We start from the raw sequence: 18,046 nt of genomic DNA, 5'->3' as shown, positions 1-18,046 counted from the left end.
GCCACTGAAAAGATTTAGTACAGGTGTTCCGTTCCTCCTGAAATGTCTGAACAGGTTTCTCCTCGCTCGGAAAAATCCGACAGTCGCTCGAACGGGACAGGCTACAGACGTTTCTGATGCTTCGGGTGCGAGGCAAAGAAAGGAGAGAAGAAACAGCTGAAACCGGCCATGTGGAGGAACCGTGAACCGAGACACGGCAGCGCGAATCTGCCGTCACTGTGAGGACCGAGCTAAGAGTGACGGTGGAAACACTGCGAGAAAGGCGAATTGGGCAGCGTCCTTGGTGCCGGAAACGAAGAGTCGAGTGCAGGGCGAAAAGCCGACCTTGAGAGCTTTACTGAACCTTTGCACACTTAATTCCTTGAGTGTGTACAGATGGATGCTCACAAACAAAGCCGAAACCGGGATACGGAAGTAAGCCGAGAGGACGATCAACGGAGAAGGAGGCTTTCGTTCTTCGTGTCTAAATGCTTCCCCTCTCGAGCAGCGTAACCAACGTCATGCTTCCACGCTCAATCTACACAATAAAAACCGTGAAGAAAACTATGTTCAAATTCTAATGTAAACGCATACAAAAATGTGTGGATCTGTACGCGTACGCAATTAGGTACAAAGGTAAATACTCCCATAAACGTATATGCACATATATGTTCAGATAATGGTAGATGCACGGATATAGGCATCCATGCATTTTTTTATAAAGGAATACATATATTAGTGTGCATATACATATATATGTAACTACGTATACATGCCCGTTTATAAAGGAATGCAGATACGTAAATATTAGTACCGGCATGCACATATATATATATATAAGTATACATATGTATGTATATGTACATGAACGTTCGAGACAGACTATTTCTTTATATGCAGGGGTGAAGAGAACAGTGAGATGAGTTTATTCGAGTTTTAACCCAGAAAGTCTACTCACCGGAAAAGCGACTGTTGCAGCCACAAAACGGGAGGCGTAAGTCCCAGCTCCCCACTGGAGTGTGCAAAGGGTGGAGTGGGGAAAGAAGAAGGCGAGACAGAGACAGATTTTTTCTTGTGCTCTTCAAGGTGTTCCAGAGAAGCGAAAAAGGCCCCGTCAGCCTCCTCGTCGTCTGCCTGTCGCCGCAGTTTCTCTCCTAGTTGGTGTAAAAATGCGAGGCTCTATCGTGGCAGAGAGAGGCATGAAAAACATAGGCCAAGCCCTGTTTCAAACACACCTTTCTGTGGAGAGGGAAGGACGCACACTGCAGAAGCTGTCGCTTTCTGTTCAGACTAAAACTGTTTAGGCGCCGAAACATACACCATAAAGCGTCGATGAAGAGCGCCTCTGATGAAGGAAAATGACATTCACAGTTTCCAGCGTGTCTGAGATGCTCGCAGAGTTCAACTCGGTCGCTTAAGCATGTTCGTTCGTTCTAGGCTTGCGGTGATGCACCAGCTGATCCGAGCAGGCCGCGTCTGAAAAACAACTTCCGTAAAAAGACAGAAATGTCGCTCTCCTGGGTTGCATACAGCCATGGAGTCCTATTTTCTGAAGATCTTCAGGTCCTTTGTGACTCTATCCGTTTGAGGCTCTTCGTGGTCTTGTCGATACTTTTCAGGGCGTCTCACCATCGTTTCTCCTATGCAAGCAAAGTGTTCACGTGCATCTATACAAATGTACTCCTAGCCATATGCAAGTGCAGAAAGTCTGTACATACCTACGTATGCATACACATACACATATGCATATATATATATATATATACATATATATATATATATATGTATGTATGTATTCAGAGAGAGAGTTGTGTGTGTGTGTGTGTATGCATGTGTGTGTGTTCGTGTGTGCGTGATGTACAGGCTGAGTAGATGTATAAAGATGTTCTTGGTCAAATTAATCCGTCGTCACTGGACCGTTGGTCTGCTCACTTCTTTGCGTTGTTTGCGTTCGATGTCTTCTTCTGTCTCTTTCTTCCGTTTCTCTTCTCTCCTGAGGCGCTCTTCCTGGAGCTGGACGCGGACCCGAGGCGAGTGAGCGCGGTCGTCATGGAACCCTCCCGGCAGAAAGTGTGTCTTCTCTTCCTCTGCGCGTTGGTTCCGTTCTTCCCCCGACCCTGTCCCTTGATGCTGAGGAAAGGCAGCCTGCGTAGAGACCTGCGGCTTTTGCACAAAAACAGGCCTTTGTTGAGAGCGAAGACTCTGGAGGGGCAGACGTGGGACGCTCTCGGGACCTCCCGATACACCCCATTGGCTAGTTGGAGAAGCGGAGCCCGCAGCAGCAGCAGACGAAGAAGAGGGAGAACACGAAGAAGAAGAGGAAGAAGAAGAGGAAGAAGAAGAAGAGGAAGGAGAGAAAGAGACAGAGGGAGAACACGGAAGAACTGAGTCTCCAGCAGGAGCAGATTGACCTTGAGGAGAATCAGACGGCTGAGAGAGAGGGAAAGTCGAGGGACAGGAAAGGTCGCTTTGGAAGTGCAGAGACAGCATCTCGAACGTTGCATCCAGCTCTTTCACGAGACCCTTGAGCGGTCCAAGCTAAGAAGAAAACGCACGAGAACAAACGCAGGCAATGCAGAAGAATCCGGAGGGAGGCAATGAGCACAGAATACAGGAAAGCAAGACGACAAAGAAACAAGAAGAACAGGCAGACAGAAAGAAAGGAAAAATACATTCGGTACTTAAGGGTCCACCAAATGGCGTTTTGTTCAGCATCACAGGTATACTGCCCTTTCCCTGTCTATTCAGTTTGCGTGGAGACCAGAGCTTCCTGGTCCCTTTCGTGGAAGTCTCAAAAACGCACAGAACGGCACGAGCATAAAAAGAGAGACAGGAACAGCAGAAGAGTAAGGCGATGTAGAGAAGAAGAGAACCCCTTTCCGTTTTCCTGCCTGAAGACATCGGAATCTCTGGACTCGTTGTGGACTGCCTCCCGGGTCTCAGACCTCGCGTTATAATCTCCACATTTGCCCTGTCTGGAGAAAAAAGGAGTATTCATAAGCTACTTTAGGCCAGTATTTCAGCCTACGAGGCGGACGCCTGGGTCAGATCTGCAAGGTCTTCGTTCACAGGATCCACGTTCGACTGTGTAAGCAGAGCCTAGTCAAGCTGATAGCTATGGCAAACGCCGAACCTGTTGAACATTTTGTATCTACGTAGCACAGATACTACAGGCAATATGGTATCTGTTTTCTTCTTTCTTTTTTCGCCTGTGATTTACTCTCGATAGAGCAAGTTTGTGGAGACACAGAGCTTCCTCAAGGGGCTTGAGGCGACCGTGGTGAGGCCCTTCGAACTCCTCGAGGGCCTTCCCCACAAGTTGGCGTCGCAGGTCGGCGTGGAGCTGCAGAGCCAGAAGGGACAGCAGGAGACAGAACGGTTTTTGGAGAGCGCCGAATGGCCGCAAAGACCCGACAACCAGCGAGTCACTTTAAGATTCAAAAGCTATAAACATGGTCAAATCTCGAGCGACGAGATGGGCAACACATATAGCGTGGAGGCTCTTTCGATTTCGGAGGGAAATTGTTTTACCTTCGTTCCCATTGCTTGTGTGGCTCTCTTCTTCCATTTGCTTTTCCAGTCCTCTGCCGTGGCTTGGGTCGACGCGTATATATCTATGTATGTATTTATACATATATATACATTGTCGATCGAGATGTCGCCAGGAAGGAACGACTCCAAAGCATACTAGGTGCAGGTAGAAAGGAGGCCGTGGTCCAGCAGCAGAGAGACATGTACCCGCAAGAATGCAACAGTACGCCCTTGAAGACACTGTCTCTGTTTATTCTATTTGAATTTTTCCAGTGTGCACCCGTGAGAGCATCGAAGGAAGCCGTATGCTCCCAAGTGCAATGGTAAAAAACAAGTCCAGATTTGAGGAGAGAGGTGTACACAGGTAAAACTGGCACACTGAGGATACATTTGCAGGTCGGAAGACAGTGGGCGGTTTGAGAGCTGCTGGCATCGTTGTAATCGAGAACTAAAAGAGCAAATGCAGAGGAAAGAGATGCGTAGAGAAAGCAAAAAGGTGAAGGAAAGGGACAAGGGGTAGGTTTCTTTTGGAAAGTGACGGCAATGATAAATTAGGAAAGGGGTGGAGATCTGCAGGCGTCGAGCGATCGATAGTGAGATGTCGAGACAGAACCTCTTGGGTGTCTGCATGATTTCTAAGCAGATTGGTATACGTGTATGGAAACACACAAGCAGAAGCGATCGATAGTGAGATGTCGAGACAGAACCTCTTGGGTGTCTGCATGATTTCTAAGCAGATTGGTATACGTGTATGGAAACACACAAGCAGAAGAAAGGCCAAAACTCGATGAAACGAAGACCTCCCATTCCCGGTTCTAACCTCTCGTTGCTCGGCTTCAGGAAGGTGACTTTCTCCTCGCCTTCCGCTGCCCGGCTTTCTTGCTGGGACGACGCCGAGAGACAATAAGGAATGAGATATCTGCTCTGTTCCAGTTTTACTCTTGAGGGGAGAAGACTGCAGAAGTCCTTGAATTTTCTGCGACCTAGCCTTCGGCATTCGACCGCGGCCTCTCCCGGAGGGGTCCCACGGCAAAGCATCGTTTGGAGCCCAAGATGTAGAGCCGTCTGGAGCCCAAGGAGCCGGTGCGGAGACAGGACGGGCGTGCTTGGCTTCCGTGCTTTGTGAGCCGGCAGTGCGGGGGTGAGGACCAGGGGTATCTGCTGGGGCCGCTTTTCTGAGAGCCGCAGAGGAGCCAAGCGGAGACAGTCCCCGCCCTCCTCTGTCTCTCTGAGAAACCCCGCCGCCTGCACGAGGAGACACTTCGGGACTCGGCGAGACCTGGTCGAACCGTTTGTCTGCAACGCCGTGAGAGGAGGCGGAGGGGATGCCCATGGAGGCACATGCAGGCGACAGCTGCAGATGCGTGGCGCCGCCGCAGGCCAAGGAAGGGTGTCTGCCTTCATGCTGAACCGTCCTGGTCATTCTGTCCCCTTGTCTTCGACTTCCTTCACTCAATCCTGTCTCTCTCAGTGTGGCAGAGGCACTGGGGAGAATGCCCTTTCCTCCGGCTGTGGTTCTCTCGCGCGTAGGTCGGAACGGCCGAGACAGGAAGACAGGGACATGAACTGAAGACTCAAGGACACTCCATCTCTCAGTTTCGAGAGCTTCTTCCTCCCGGGACTCGAGTCCGCCTCTGCCCGTTTCACGGTTCTGCAACGGAGTTCCACCGTCACCGGCGGGAAAAATGCCGGGCGACTTCTGCGAGAATGCCATGCTTTGCACGGGTGTTTTCTTGTGTTTTGTCCATCCACATTGACGATTACTTCTTTGTTCAGTTCCGCAGAGACTGGGAGACACCAGAGGAGTTTCTCAACCTTTCGTAGTTCTTTTTCGGGTAAGATGGAGAGTGCTTTTTGCGGAGGACTAACCCGGAGGAAGCAAAAACGCTCTACCTCGCGGTCCAGAGGGAGATGCCACACAGACACGCGAATCGCGGCCAAGAAAACACCATGGCGATGACAGCGTCAGTCCTTGTTCGTAGGGGAACTTGAGGGTTCGGTTTGACTCATAGAAAGCAGATTTTCTTAGAGACGGACACAAGGAAGAAACACGTGCTGAGCTCCAGTTTGCGGGTACAAAAATTTAGATGTGACGCCAACGCATTCTCTCCATTTGGGACAGCGCAAACACCGCGAGACCGTCTGGTTGATGATAGAGCGAACAACGCACTGGCTACAAAGCAGTACGCAGGTGGAGAACCGGTGTATTTCGATTTGGGTGATTCACTTCTGGATCGCGGATCACTTGTACAAAGGCAATATTTACTTGTGCCTTACTAGACTTGTACGGATGATATGGTAACAGCATCCGCTTACGATGACTACGATAACCGGTCTAGCTATGATCGTTATGTCGTTGATGTCGGCTAAGAGCGAGCAGAAGTCTGATCACGACGTTGGCAGAAAACAGTTTAGCGATGACGCAGATGTAAGTTGATATCGCTCTAGGTCGATGGAGGCAAACAAAATCCCTACCGTGTTAGGGGGGCAGATAAAAACGAAAGGCTTTCAAAAGCAGACACGATCTGGGATCCTTGTGTCCCAGTTAGCTGCACTTCTTCCTGAGTTCACTGTAAAGGACAGCAAAAGAGAGGCTTTGCATGGACCTGCTGGTGTCTATTGACCGACACAGAGAGCCGTTCTGCGTTTGGCTCATCCGCATAAGGAACGTGGAGAATGAGAGACACGCTGAACACGGTTTTAGGCTGTAAGGAGCGTTCTTTAAATCTTTGCCGCATATGAGGAAACACGACCGGGTTGCCAGCGTCCGATGTGCGGATGGCACTCGGTGAGTGTCAACAAAAGAAGAAATATCTCAAGAGCAGGAAGCGAGAGAGTATGGGAGTAGCTGATAGATGCGACCGAAGCTTTGAAGCCACCTTTTTTCCGACACTGTTTTTCTCGTCCGCTAAAAACGTCCGAGCTGTGTGCGTCCTCAAGTCTTCATCGGTCTGGCTTCGGCGTTTCCGTCCTTTCCTTCAGGCCGGTTTGTCTTAGCTAAAGAGCGTCACCACGTTGAATTCAGTTTTACAGGGTTTCGTAGGGACGACGCAAGCAAACAAAGAGAAAGGAACATTCGTTTCCAGGACACTTGCATCAGGCGAAGGATTTTCGTTGCGAACCAATGCCAAGCGGAAGGAAAGTCGCGCTGACCTTCTAGACGAAAGTGGAGACAAGAGAGACCGCGAAAGAAGCTACTACGCGTTTGCGGGAAACAGAACGCAGAAGATCAGACCAGCGACCAACAGCACAGAACACCATTTGGGGAACACAGATTTACTCTTCTGCCCCGTATGTCGTTGACCCGCATGCAGAAATGGAGAAGCTGCCGCTGAAGTGAAGAACGGTAAAAACAAAAGCCGCATTGTGCCCGTTCTTTGCTGGCGTCCGCGCGTTTACTTTCTCCAAGGAATTGCATGGCGGCTGTGGGGCAAAAGAAAACTGGAAAAGCGAACAGCAACAAACAACAGAAAAAGCGTACATCTGGGGCTGCGTGCGTGTTTTGTTGCTAGCAGATTCGGAGACACTAACGAATTTCTTGTCTTAAGTGTAAAGAAAACAGAGAGCCAAGCACTCGTCTCAGAAGCCACGGCATCAAGGATCGATTTGAAAAACCAAGAAACTATGACCGTCGAACGACACGCTGAGACACTGTTTCTTTCCCTCGTAGCAGGTGGCCCACAAAGCCATGTAGAACAAGGAGATTGATTTCTTCCACGGCTTCGCACAAAGTAAGGAATCTCATATTTTCACCGGATCGTGTGCGTTCCAAAAGATTTGTGAACACATCTCAGAGGTAAGCGCGAAACACGCCAACATCAGGTTATCATGTACGGATTACACAAACACAATTCAGGCAGTGTAGAGACTCGGAAGAGGGTCGTGCTCCGCCTCGATACAGTAAGATTTCTTCCGGGTTTATCGACTTTTTTCCGGAATTTGAATTACTTTGCTCCCGGCCCCTCCCTTTTTTGAGGAGAAAAAGCTAACGAATGCGCAGCCATTTTCCACTCGCGAGACGAAACAGCAAATTTGAAGACGTCAAGTCCGTCTGTTAGTGACTTCTTGACAAGACTCAAAAGCAGGCACGGTCTCCAGTGAGTCTGTCGACCTCTATTTTCGTTAAATGTGACAGAGTATCTCTACACGTGTGAAGACACATCTCCCTGTTCTCTCTCAGTCTCGCTAGTACACTCATGGGACGTGTGACATGGCTTTTTTAGTGCGGAAAAGTGTTGTATCAAGAAATTCGCTGTTTCTGCAACAACCGTCGGTGTTCCACGGTCTCCCCATCGGCAACTGCTGAAAAAACGCGAAGATCTGAATTCGTTCTTTGTACATGGAGGTGTGCCATACACACAAACTTTCAAGTTTATATCAACACTTGTCTCCGAGACTCAGCTATCTTGACGCTCATTGTTCTGAAACCTTGCTCCTCGCAATTGGACACTCGAGTACGTGGGGAATGTCAGGAAATGGCTGTGCGCTGAAACTGGCTCCATTTCACCGCCCTTTTCAGTAAGGAAGAGTCCACGCTTGTGTTGGCGTCGAGGACAGTCACACCGCGGGCGTGGTACGCGCTCATGGAGAGACGAGTGCATCTCACAGGTACACAATTTCGGAAGAGAACGTTGAGGATCTTCCCCACTTTTAGAAAACAGAAATCTCGTGAAGTGAATGAAGCGACGGGTCGTTGGCCGGGTGCCCGTTCTCTTTGCTTTCTAGAGTTGTGTAAACAGAGAGTCTGGCATCATCGTCAGCCCCTCTCAGATGCACATGAAGGCGACCCGGAAGCAGACGGTCCGTTCCCGGCGGCAGTAAAGTGAAAACTTTGCGCCTTCGAGACTTTGAATTTCCAGCGTACAACGTCTCTTACACTGATGATGCATGCAAAAGCGAACCGGAGCTACACCGGTGTGCCTCTGGTTTGTTGCAGCCGATTCGAGTGCGGCTTTGCCGAGAAAATGCGGTCCATGTCTCGAGTTTCTTAAAAATCTGCCTGAGGAAACAGCTGAAAAACTTCAAGGCGCTTCCCGACACCAAACAAAAGTGAGACTGCGACGATGTACGAGCGCCCGTGTTACCTCGAAAATGGAAGAACGAAAATCGGAAAACAACTTCTCTGTGTGCCTGTTATCCTACTTCTCGATACACTGTACACCTTCGGGAGGTGCAGCGATCTCCTCTCTCTCGTTCCTCCACTCACCGGCACAAAAAGCCCTTATCCTTTCCTCATTTACCCTCTCTTTGCTTGCTTGTTTTGCTCACTGTCTCTGTTCTTCTGATTCGCGTTCCCCCTTCGCCTTTGTCTTTCTTGGATTTCGCTGATTCCCTAACTTGCTTCCACTTCACAGCAGCGGCTCGCTGCAGAGAGCGTCCTCCGCCATTCTCCCCCCACAGCGAAAACAACTGGAACGCAAGAGAAAAAAATTATGCTGTTCCTTCTTGAAGCCTGTAGGCAGCAGACGCGAAACACACCACGAACACAAAGCATTTTTAACGCACCAACAGAAACACGCGATAGAGCGTGCACGAAAAAACCGAAAAAACTGGCGCCTTCTACTCGCTTAGCGAGGAACAATGCGCACACAACCCCGGGGTTACAAAAGCCAGAAAAACGCCGATACACGCAAATTTCCGCCGCTATGGGGGGGCAAATGGAACAGGCTAAGGGAGAAAATTCTGCATACTATGTGTTCTCAAAGATGAAAAGACTCACGTCTTCTCAGACGAACGGTCGAACACCGTATACGGTCGAAGTACACATGGCAACAACCCAGAAACGAGAAAAACGAATCAAGATCGCGGGAAACGTATGTCCAATAGTCCACCGCCATCACTATATATATATATATATAGATAGATATAGATATATGCACGCGCGTTTAAATGCGTGTTGGGGAGAGAGTGTGTGAAAACAAGAGACGAGACACAAACCCATCCGGCACCCGCACGCTGGGATTTCCTGTAGGCGCTCAAGGGACTTACATGTCGATAAGAACCGTGATTGAAATCGTGTTTTCTTTCCCCATGGCCAGCCTGCAACAAGGCAAAGAAAACTAGGAGGAAACTTGGAAGCGAGAGCGGCACAAGATGTAACACGAAGGCAGCGGACGGGCAGTTCAACGAGACGGGCGAATGTCGACAGTGCAAAAAAAGCACGGCATATGAGCCAGAGATGCGGTATCAAAGAAAAGGGAAAAATCTTCAGTATCGTTCGAGACTTTCGATTATGCGTGGACCGCAGCGACACCCTGACAAAGACCTTTGCAAGTCACAGCCAAAACACACACTCGAAGACGCTCGAGACACGCCTGAAAGTTCGTAAACAAAACTGCCGATGGGCGAAGGCACTAACAGTTTGAGCAGACTCAAGGTCCTCGCCGTGTCTCTGGGTCGATAGCCTAGCGCGGCTATCGCGGGACGTATGCGTGGACAAGAGTAAAAGTAAATGAAAAAGCTAAAGGCTCTGCTCCGTTCTTTCTCCATAAGGGTTTCGATGAATTGAAATGAACACAAGTAGACGGTAGTGTGCAGAATTCGACAAGAAAATGGCACTTTCAGTCCGCCTTGGAACACAGCAAGTTGGGAACGCATCTTACTCGCAGAAGGCCGCCGCTTCAGCTGGGGAGAGCGGCTCTTCTCCCCACATCTGCAAAATGTTGCAGACTTGTTTTTTCGAGAGATCCCCTGTCGCCTGAGAATAGAACACAAAACAATACGCAGCTCTGTCAGTCACTGCGGATCCCGTCCCCCTGTAGACACCCACACTGCCTCGAAAGACATTGCTCGGCTGAAACCCAAATCCCGGCAAAATGCCGACCTCTCGACAGGCAAAAGCGTTCTTTACACGTCGCTCCCAGAGGGATCTGGAGGAGCTTTTTTCGGATGGAACGAGAACAGGAACCCTCATCTCTGTTCTCGTCTCGTCCACCAATGCGTGTCGCCATTAAAGTCCGAGCCTCGATCTTTCACCTCACAACAGTCCACCTTTCGCTGCAGGCATGTGGAGTCTCACTAGAACATGCAAACACAAGGTCCACTTCGTCTTCGTTTTCCTCGTCGCGCGTCTCTCGCACGCCGCGGCCAAAACGTCTTCCACGAAGTGCATGCGAGCAGCAGCGGTGGTGCCAACAACTCTCCCGAGCGCCTCTCTTCCTCTGACGAAATCTTCACGGTTGCGGACATTGAAAAAACGCGACAGAGGGCCGAACACAGGAAAAACGCGTCTTGAAAGCGGAACCGCACCTGAGTATCAAAGGAGCTAAAGAAAGATCGGAAAGACTCCTGCGTGTCGTCGGGGTGCATCGCAACGCCGAGGAAATCTTGGAAGGTCTTGTAGTCAACTTTCTCTGGGAGCGACGCGATCTCTTTGTTGGACGGCGCGAAACCCTGGAAATTCGCAAAAGCATTCAGAGGACGCGCATGCAGGGAAAATGCATCCACAGGACGCGCATGCCGAGAATAGGGAGCCGAGGCCGTGCGACAAAGCAGACAGACGAGCAAACATTCCGAGTAAAGACAGAGAGAGACTGATACACGATGAAACGAGGGTAGTGGGGAGAATTACCCAAGGCGTTATTGGAGAAAAGAGCTTGGTAGCAACAGTCGCGCCATACAAATACATGTATTCGCGTGGTGGTACACACCTGAGAAAGCGGCTGCAGCCAGTGGAAATAGAATCAAACCAGATATTCAAAAGCGTCACATGCAGCAGATTCAGAGAACGTTAGCTTCTGCACATCGTGAAGAACGCAACTGTTTTCACATTGGGAGAGAGGAACAGGTATTACGCGTGCTCGAATAGAGTTCGTCGCACAAGAGGGGAGAGAATCCCCGGAAATCGGCTATGCGAAGAAGACCCCTGAACGAAGAAAAGGAAAATAGGGTCTTACCAGAGAACGGGCGTAGTCGCCGGCATCTTGTTGCGGCATCGAACCTCCCTGACAAAAAGAAAAGAATCGCACAAAAGCACACTGGGAATACGTAGCCGAAGCGGAGAGAGTCGCCCGGATCAACAGATTGCCCAGAAAGTCAGCGCTGCCGTTTAAAAACGCATTCGTCACCTATAATGCTCGAATTCTCAGTTTTAAATTAAAAGGCACAGATAGACCTTCCCCACGCTTAGACGTAGAAACTCATACATTTATAGCTGTATAAACATATGAGATCACTGATGTTGGTAATAACTGTTTTCGCCTTCTCAGATGATCATTCTTTCTCTGCATGTATATATATATATATATATATATATTCTCATTCTTATGTGCGTGCATATATATATATATATATATATATATATATATAGTGGTTAGTGTAGGTGGTGTGTGAGCATGTTGCCCGGTTTGTCAGATAAAACTACAATTCGATGTTACTAGGACCGCTGGAGTTCCGTCTTTCTGTACACAGCATGCGTGTCTTTTCTCCACTGTTGCGTGTCGAACATCTCACTTCACCCTTTGACCTTACCTTCGCTCTCGCATCAAAGTCTTTTTCCTGTTGAGTTTTTTCGCTTCCGGCAACCGCAGCGGGCGCAGCCTCAGTGAGGGTCTCTGGCTCTGTCGTTGGCGCTGCACCTGCTTTCTTCGCATCGAGGACCGGGTACTGGATCTTCGAAATGTCGAACCCAGGGGGCATTAACGCGTGCAGGCGAGTCTTGTCGGCGAGCCCCAGAGAGCGCATCGTCCCCTCTTCTGGGAACGCGTCCTGGAAACAGATTCTCGAGAGAAGACGAGTCCAAGTCGAAAAATCGCCGGAACAGTGCCAAGAAACCAGCACGCAAAAAGGCCTCACGAAGCAGCGGTCACAGAGGACAAGCGAAAACTCGAACGAGAACAAATGAAGAACGAGGAAACACAAACTCTCCGCGTGTAAACCTTCCACGAATGGCCAGGTCTGGGCGAAAAAGCGTTTCCCAGCCGCAGAGGGTGTCGGATCCCGATCCTGGAGACTCTCCGCAAGTGTCTCTGTTCCAAGTTCTGTTCGACCTTCTCCAAGTTCGACAGCTTTTGCGAGGGTGACCGCGAATTGCGGAGCAGCGAGAACAGTCGTCGCGAAGACGAGAGGAAACAAGGCCGACTGCGACAAGAAACTAAATCAAGAAGGCACGCAGAAACGCGTCGCAACGCACGGGGAAACCTCAGACAGATTAGGACGGACAGATGAGAGAGAAAACAGGAATTTCTCGATGCGACAACACAGACAGCGATGCCGTTCGAAAAAAGACAGGCACAACTCACCTGCATCGCTTCGTCATAGAAGAGCTTGAAATCTTTCTTCTGCACGTCGCAGTTCATCGTCTCCGTGATATACAGCTGCGAGAGAAACATGCAAAGAGAGTCTCGCACTCCCGAACGTTGACGTCGCGATGCAGGAAAAATCAAGTCATCTCGTACACAGATTCTTCCGGCGATGATGCAAATTCAGTTTGCCAAGAAAAACATGAGAAAGCAGCATGCAGCTAAAAACCGCCAGGACAGCCCCCCCGTGCCTTACGCGCAACTGCTGGGTACTGTAACCCAGAGGAATGTTGACTGGGAACTCTTCTTGTTCTTTCTTCTGCTTTGTGATGCACAGGCACTTCTTTTCGGCTGCAAACAAAGGATAAGCAGTTCAGACAAACACCCCGAAAGATGCTGACATGTCGCGTGCATACACGCGTTACGCCAAGAAAAATCTTACACTTTATACCTAAGACTTTGTCACAGGAGTCTGTCCCTGGCGCTCAACCGGCTCCAAGCACACGCGAATTTCAAAAACAAAATTTGACTACATTTGGGTAAGCCAAGGGAACGCATGCCTGGTGCACAAAGATATTCATGAGTTTGCATGCAAACAGACTGCCATCACTTGTGTTACAACAGACAGACGAAGGTCAAAAGCAGAGGTCGGAACAGACGCTGAGGCATGCAGACAATCACAAGACGCGCAAGGATCTGGCTGCACAAGCCCCTTGGAAAAAACCGACAAACGAACTTATAAAAACACAGGCCACTACGGGACCGTTGCACGCAATCAAATATGTTTCTAGCCCTGTACATACATTCCGGCATGCGCAGTTCCATAAGGAAACACCCTTGCATGCGCCAAGGATATATATATATCTATATCTATATATATACATGAATATATATCTATAGCAGGGTAGACAGATAGAGACAGATAGACAGGGGACGAGGTTAGTGTGTCTCTGTTGGATGTCACACACTGTTTTAACAAGAAATGTATGATTATGTGTGTTCCTTGTCGTGCAGGCGTATTTGCACATCAGCAAGAACCACGTACGCCTGGAAAGAACAACTTCAAGTTCCACTTTCGTTCGTCTTGAAATGATGACGGTGAAGCGAGAGATGCCGAGAGTGTTGTACGTCGACAGGCATTCGTCATTGGTCATTTCCGTAGAAGTCCCTCCCGACTCGACATGCAGCAACCTGAAAAGAGCGTACAATTCTTTCAAAAAATGCGTCTCAACGCAACAAGAAGAATTTTAAACGTCATCTCTTATTTACCACTCTACAGGATACACACCTGTTTACGTAAGTACACGTTTCTCACAGTTCAGTTGGTTCTTCATATATATATATATATATTAGATGATCGCACAGAAAACCACACACATCTGTGCGGAAAAGTGGAGGTTTGAGAACTTTCCTTGTCGCGTTGATTTCTATATTTCCTTATGTTGTGTTCGCAAGTCGCTTCTCCTCACTGTTTTCCACTGACGTTGCGTGTCTGTCTCACCGCTGTCTCTCTGTCTCGTTTCGCAACCATTTCCGTAACGCAAGCGTTTGTTACCTGTTCCCTCCGGCTGCTCTGGGAGGCCTGGCGTGTGTGTCACTCTCTCTCTTTGCCCTTTAAAACCGTGGCTTCTGCTCCCTTTCTCGAAACCTTTTTCTTCCTGCGTTGTTTCTTTCGCTTCCCATCGCTTGCTTTCTCTCAGTCACGCGGCTTCAACGGTGCCTTCCGTTCCGAGCTCGCGTTTTCCTCCAACCTTTCCCGTTCCGACAGGTGTATTTTTTCTTTCTCGCGGCTGGTTTGTGTTCCGCGGACTCACATGACCTCTGCGCTGAGAGAGCGGCCGACCTCCTTGAGGCGCTCGGACACTTTGGATTTGATGGCCCAAACTGTCGCAGAAAGGGGGACCTTGTGGAGATTCATGATGGGTCGCTGACTTTTGTCGATGAGAACGACCGTGCAGATGCCGGGTGTCCCGACACGGGACGCGAGGCGTTTCTTGTTTTCCATTGTGACAAGGAAAAGTTCCAGAGGCTGCAGCAGCTGCGCTCGGGGCTGAGAAAGCGAAGCTCGAGGAAACGGCAGGAAAGATGTCCTGTTTCTCGGCTGCGGGGCTCCAGAGTCGAAGGCGTTTGCGTAAAAGAGGGCACAGAAATCCTTGAAAGAAAAAGGTCTGCTTTCCTGAACACCAACGCAAGAGGCGGGGAGGGGAAGCGCAGGGTTTGAGAAAAAAGGAAAAGGAACTCCAAGAACACGCAATTCTTCGACAAGAAGACCTTCCCTAGGAGCCCTTGGCATGGGCTAGACGTTACGCAGTTTGTGAATACGTAGCTGGAGAGCTCCCCCTGCTCGAATATGAGCACAGTGGGAGAAAAAGGAAAAAAGACCCCAGACAGGAAAAAAGAACCCAGACAGGAAAAAAGAACCCAGACAGAAAAAAAAGACCCCAGAGACGGTGAAAAGAACGGAAGGGCTCTCACAGGAGGTGAAAGCGAAATTTCGGAGAATCATCTCAGAACAGACAAGTAGGAAGGATACTGACGACGACTCATATGTATGAGATACAACCGAGACCTTTGGGAAAGAGAGATGTGAAGGACGCGCAAAATGCAAGAGACGATTCTGTGCCATTTATGGCACTGAGTCTGACTCATGAAATGCAGACAACTGAGTTGTCCAGGACTGTACACCACCACCCAGTGGACTCCTCAGTACGACACGTAGAGTTTGAGACGCTTGAGAGAAACCCGGCAAAGTTCGACCGATTACTTCTGGAATTCCGGATGCGAGTGTGTGCATGAACGCGGAGGCAGACACGCGAAGCAAAAGGGGAGGTGCTTGATGGCGAGAAACTCCAGAGCGCAGGAGCAACAGTCAAATCCGATCCTTGTGACCTGGAGTGCCGTAAAACCCTCGCGAGGCAAAAGTGTAGACGTACACCCGCGAGAGGAGGCGAATGGGGTGAAGATACTCGCGTCAAACTCAAAAAGCTACAGAAATATGAAAGAAACCTCTCTGAAATGTGATGCGTCAGACGCAGCCCTCGACCCGTCGATTCCAGTGTCGAGGTTTCGGCCAGTTAGATTAGACGGGAGTGGCGTTCAAACGCAATACACAAGCCAAGGAAAAAATGTTAGAGCGTATTGGAGCTGCAAGGGTTTGAGATAAACGCATTTTCCACTTTCTTCCCTGTTCCCTTTGGGAACGGATGTCACCAACCGAACAAAGTCCCGGTGTTGAGGCCTCACCACGACGACAGCGACCTCTGGTGCTTTTTTCGCGTCTTTTTCCGAACGCGCGGCCTTCTGGGAGTCGTCGAAGCAAATAAACGCAAAGCCTCTCTGAAGGAACACGTTGCTTCAGATGAACAAGCGAAACCATTCGAAACTCAAACGCGCAGAGCCCCGATAGCCGCGAGCGCTAGATGGGAAGGGGACGGGGCCCGACGGGGTAGGTTTCATTAATTATTTCTCCCGTGCACCCGACTCGTATTTTACTTTTTTGACGGTGTTCCGTTTCATACGAGGCAAAAGAACGCTTTCCACGGAAAGAAATCGCAGGTGCGACCCCCGGTCTGCGCTCGCTAGGTCGCTGCAAGTTGAGACTCGCCAGGCCGACGCCTCTGTGGCAAGCAGAGAACTCGACTCTTCCGCGAAAAGGCGGATTGAGGGGAGAACCTTGAATTTAAGGAAACCCTGTCAAAAAAAATTCGGGACCCGACCTCCTTTTTCCCCAATCCATCGCAGGGAGATGCCCGTACACCGGGGCGTCACTCGCCGTTTCCCCGTTTTTTTGCGGCGAGCGTTTTCTGGCGTTCTTTGTGTGCAGAAGAAAAGACAGGGAAGACAAAAGCTGAAAAGTGACAGAGCTCAAAAGCGAAGCTACTTGGAACCCTAGCGGGAAAACGCTCGGCAGCACCCCAGAATCCGCCGACATCATGGAATAATGTAGACCGACCAACTGTCAGCAGCAAAGCAACGGACTTGGCTCCGTCACACTTGCCTCATACTACACCTGTGCATCTTTCTCTGTTGCAACTAATTTATTTCAAGGCCACACTGATAAGTGTCTCCATGAGGCTAGTAGATACATCCCTTTGCACTTCGAAGGAAAAACGGAGATGTATTTGTGCGTTGTCCAGCACGTACTTACAGAGAGGTGGGATTCTGGAATTTTGCAAACGGGGATCTCCTAGAGATGTCGATTTACTTATTGCAGGAGACCTTGGAAAGGAGAAGGGAGGAAGGAAAGCAGGGGAGACAAGAGAGAAGAAGAGAAAGGAAAGGGGACCCGAGAACACAAGGCACTTTGTCTGTCTCTCGAGTCGGACGCAGACATGGTTTGTAAAATCCTTTTTCTGGAAAGAGACTTTGTGGTAGTCTGCTTTTTGGGCTCGGAAGAATTCCCACAGAATTCAGCCGCAGACCTCAAAAGATACTTCCCCTTCAAACGGACTTCTGCTGGAACACTGTTCCAAGACCTATACCAGAAGTCCAACTCGAGTATGTCCTCTCAATAAACGGTTACTAGGAATCCTGTCTCGAACAAGGTTCCTCCAAGTACGAGGATAGTTTCGAGAAACAGAATGCAGAAGGAAGGCCTCACCTCTCCATCGTTCACGGAGAGATCACCTCAAGGGTTCTGCGCATTAGGTGCATTAAGTGGCGGCTCTCTCGACAGCAGTCGTTCGTCGTCTGTTTCGAGGAACCCGCCGAATCTGATAAAAAAGAACTGATGTGTGTCTCCTGTTCTCCGACTGTTCTCTTCCCCGTCTTCTGTGACCTTCCATGTGCCTCTCTGTGGTACCTTGTGCACAGCGCTGGGCTGCAAGTTGTTCCAGAGAAGCTGTGTCGCTTAGAAGTTTCATCGAAACGTTTCTCGAAAGACAGAGAACCTGCTCTTTTTCCCCGCTTCCTCGCGGTGCAATCTATCGCATTTGGAGACATCTCCCAAACAAACGTCACAGCGACATCACTTTGCAGTGCTTTCCTTAAATGTTTTTCAGGAACACGCAGAAGTGAACAGCCTTCGTTTCTCGCCGGCCAAAGTGTCTCAAGCGTGGCGGGACTGAAGAAACTTGAAAGTAAAAGAAGGTTCAGGTGACATGCCTGCAGAGCGACTTTGATCCGATGAACGCGACGTTCCAGAGGTTTACAGTCCTCCCCTGCTGACCCATCAGACAGCATCTGGGCCGGCGCGTCTCTGTCTGTTCAAGTGACGCGCATCAGAACTCTTCCTACTCGACTCAAGTGGAAAGAAAAAGTGCACTTGACGAGCAAGTCGACGCACACGCATACTGAAA

At 49.6% G+C, this 18,046-nt stretch overlaps 3 protein-coding genes across 3 annotated transcripts; 1 reads left to right on the top strand and 2 right to left on the bottom strand.

Annotated features, from left to right (window-relative positions):
- Positions 1-1,977: 1,977 nt before the first annotated feature.
- On the top strand, positions 1,978-2,367 carry TGME49_297488 (hypothetical protein; the record flags this gene model as incomplete). Its single annotated transcript, XM_018782319.1, has 1 exon — positions 1,978-2,367. A coding segment is annotated over one exon (390 nt), but the record flags the coding sequence as incomplete, so codon positions are not given.
- A 1,398-nt stretch (positions 2,368-3,765) lies between these two features.
- Positions 3,766-5,224, bottom strand: TGME49_297480 (hypothetical protein; the record flags this gene model as incomplete). Its single annotated transcript, XM_018782318.1, has 2 exons — positions 3,766-4,123; positions 4,218-5,224. 2 exons carry the CDS (start codon positions 5,222-5,224, stop codon positions 3,766-3,768), a joined length of 1,365 nt encoding a protein of 454 aa, XP_018638362.1.
- A 2,674-nt stretch (positions 5,225-7,898) lies between these two features.
- On the bottom strand, positions 7,899-17,026 carry TGME49_297470 (myosin light chain 2, putative). Its single transcript, XM_002371136.2, has 11 exons — positions 15,993-17,026; positions 14,564-14,925; positions 13,795-13,940; positions 13,006-13,100; positions 12,750-12,824; positions 11,980-12,216; positions 11,406-11,453; positions 10,759-10,902; positions 10,113-10,207; positions 9,499-9,549; positions 7,899-8,962 (listed from the first exon to the last, which is right to left on the bottom strand). The coding sequence occupies exons 2-11, from the start codon at positions 14,752-14,754 to the stop codon at positions 8,941-8,943; spliced, it is 1,104 nt and encodes a 367-aa protein (XP_002371177.1). The 5' UTR covers positions 14,755-14,925; positions 15,993-17,026; the 3' UTR covers positions 7,899-8,940.
- Positions 17,027-18,046: the final 1,020 nt, after the last annotated feature.

The sequence above is a fragment of the Toxoplasma gondii genome, chromosome II (assembly GCF_000006565.2).
Source record: "Toxoplasma gondii ME49 chromosome II, whole genome shotgun sequence".
Taxonomy (NCBI): domain Eukaryota; phylum Apicomplexa; class Conoidasida; order Eucoccidiorida; family Sarcocystidae; genus Toxoplasma; species Toxoplasma gondii.
This window is presented reverse-complemented; position numbering and strand designations above follow the sequence as displayed.

What these genes read in the sequence shown, in the direction of transcription:
- TGME49_297470 (XM_002371136.2), bottom strand. Translation starts at nt 14,754, where the DNA reads ATGGAAAACAAGAAACGCCTCGCGTCCCGTGTCGGGACACCCGGCATC. An exon ending in ACAGTACCCAGCAGTTGCGC is followed by an intron (nt 12,825 to 13,005) that starts GTAAGGCACGGG and finishes TTTCTCTCGCAG; the next exon opens with CTGTATATCACGGAGACGAT. An exon ending in ATCACGGTTCTTATCGACAT is followed by an intron (nt 8,963 to 9,498) that starts GTAAGTCCCTTG and finishes TGCTGCCTACAG; the next exon opens with GCTTCAAGAAGGAACAGCAT.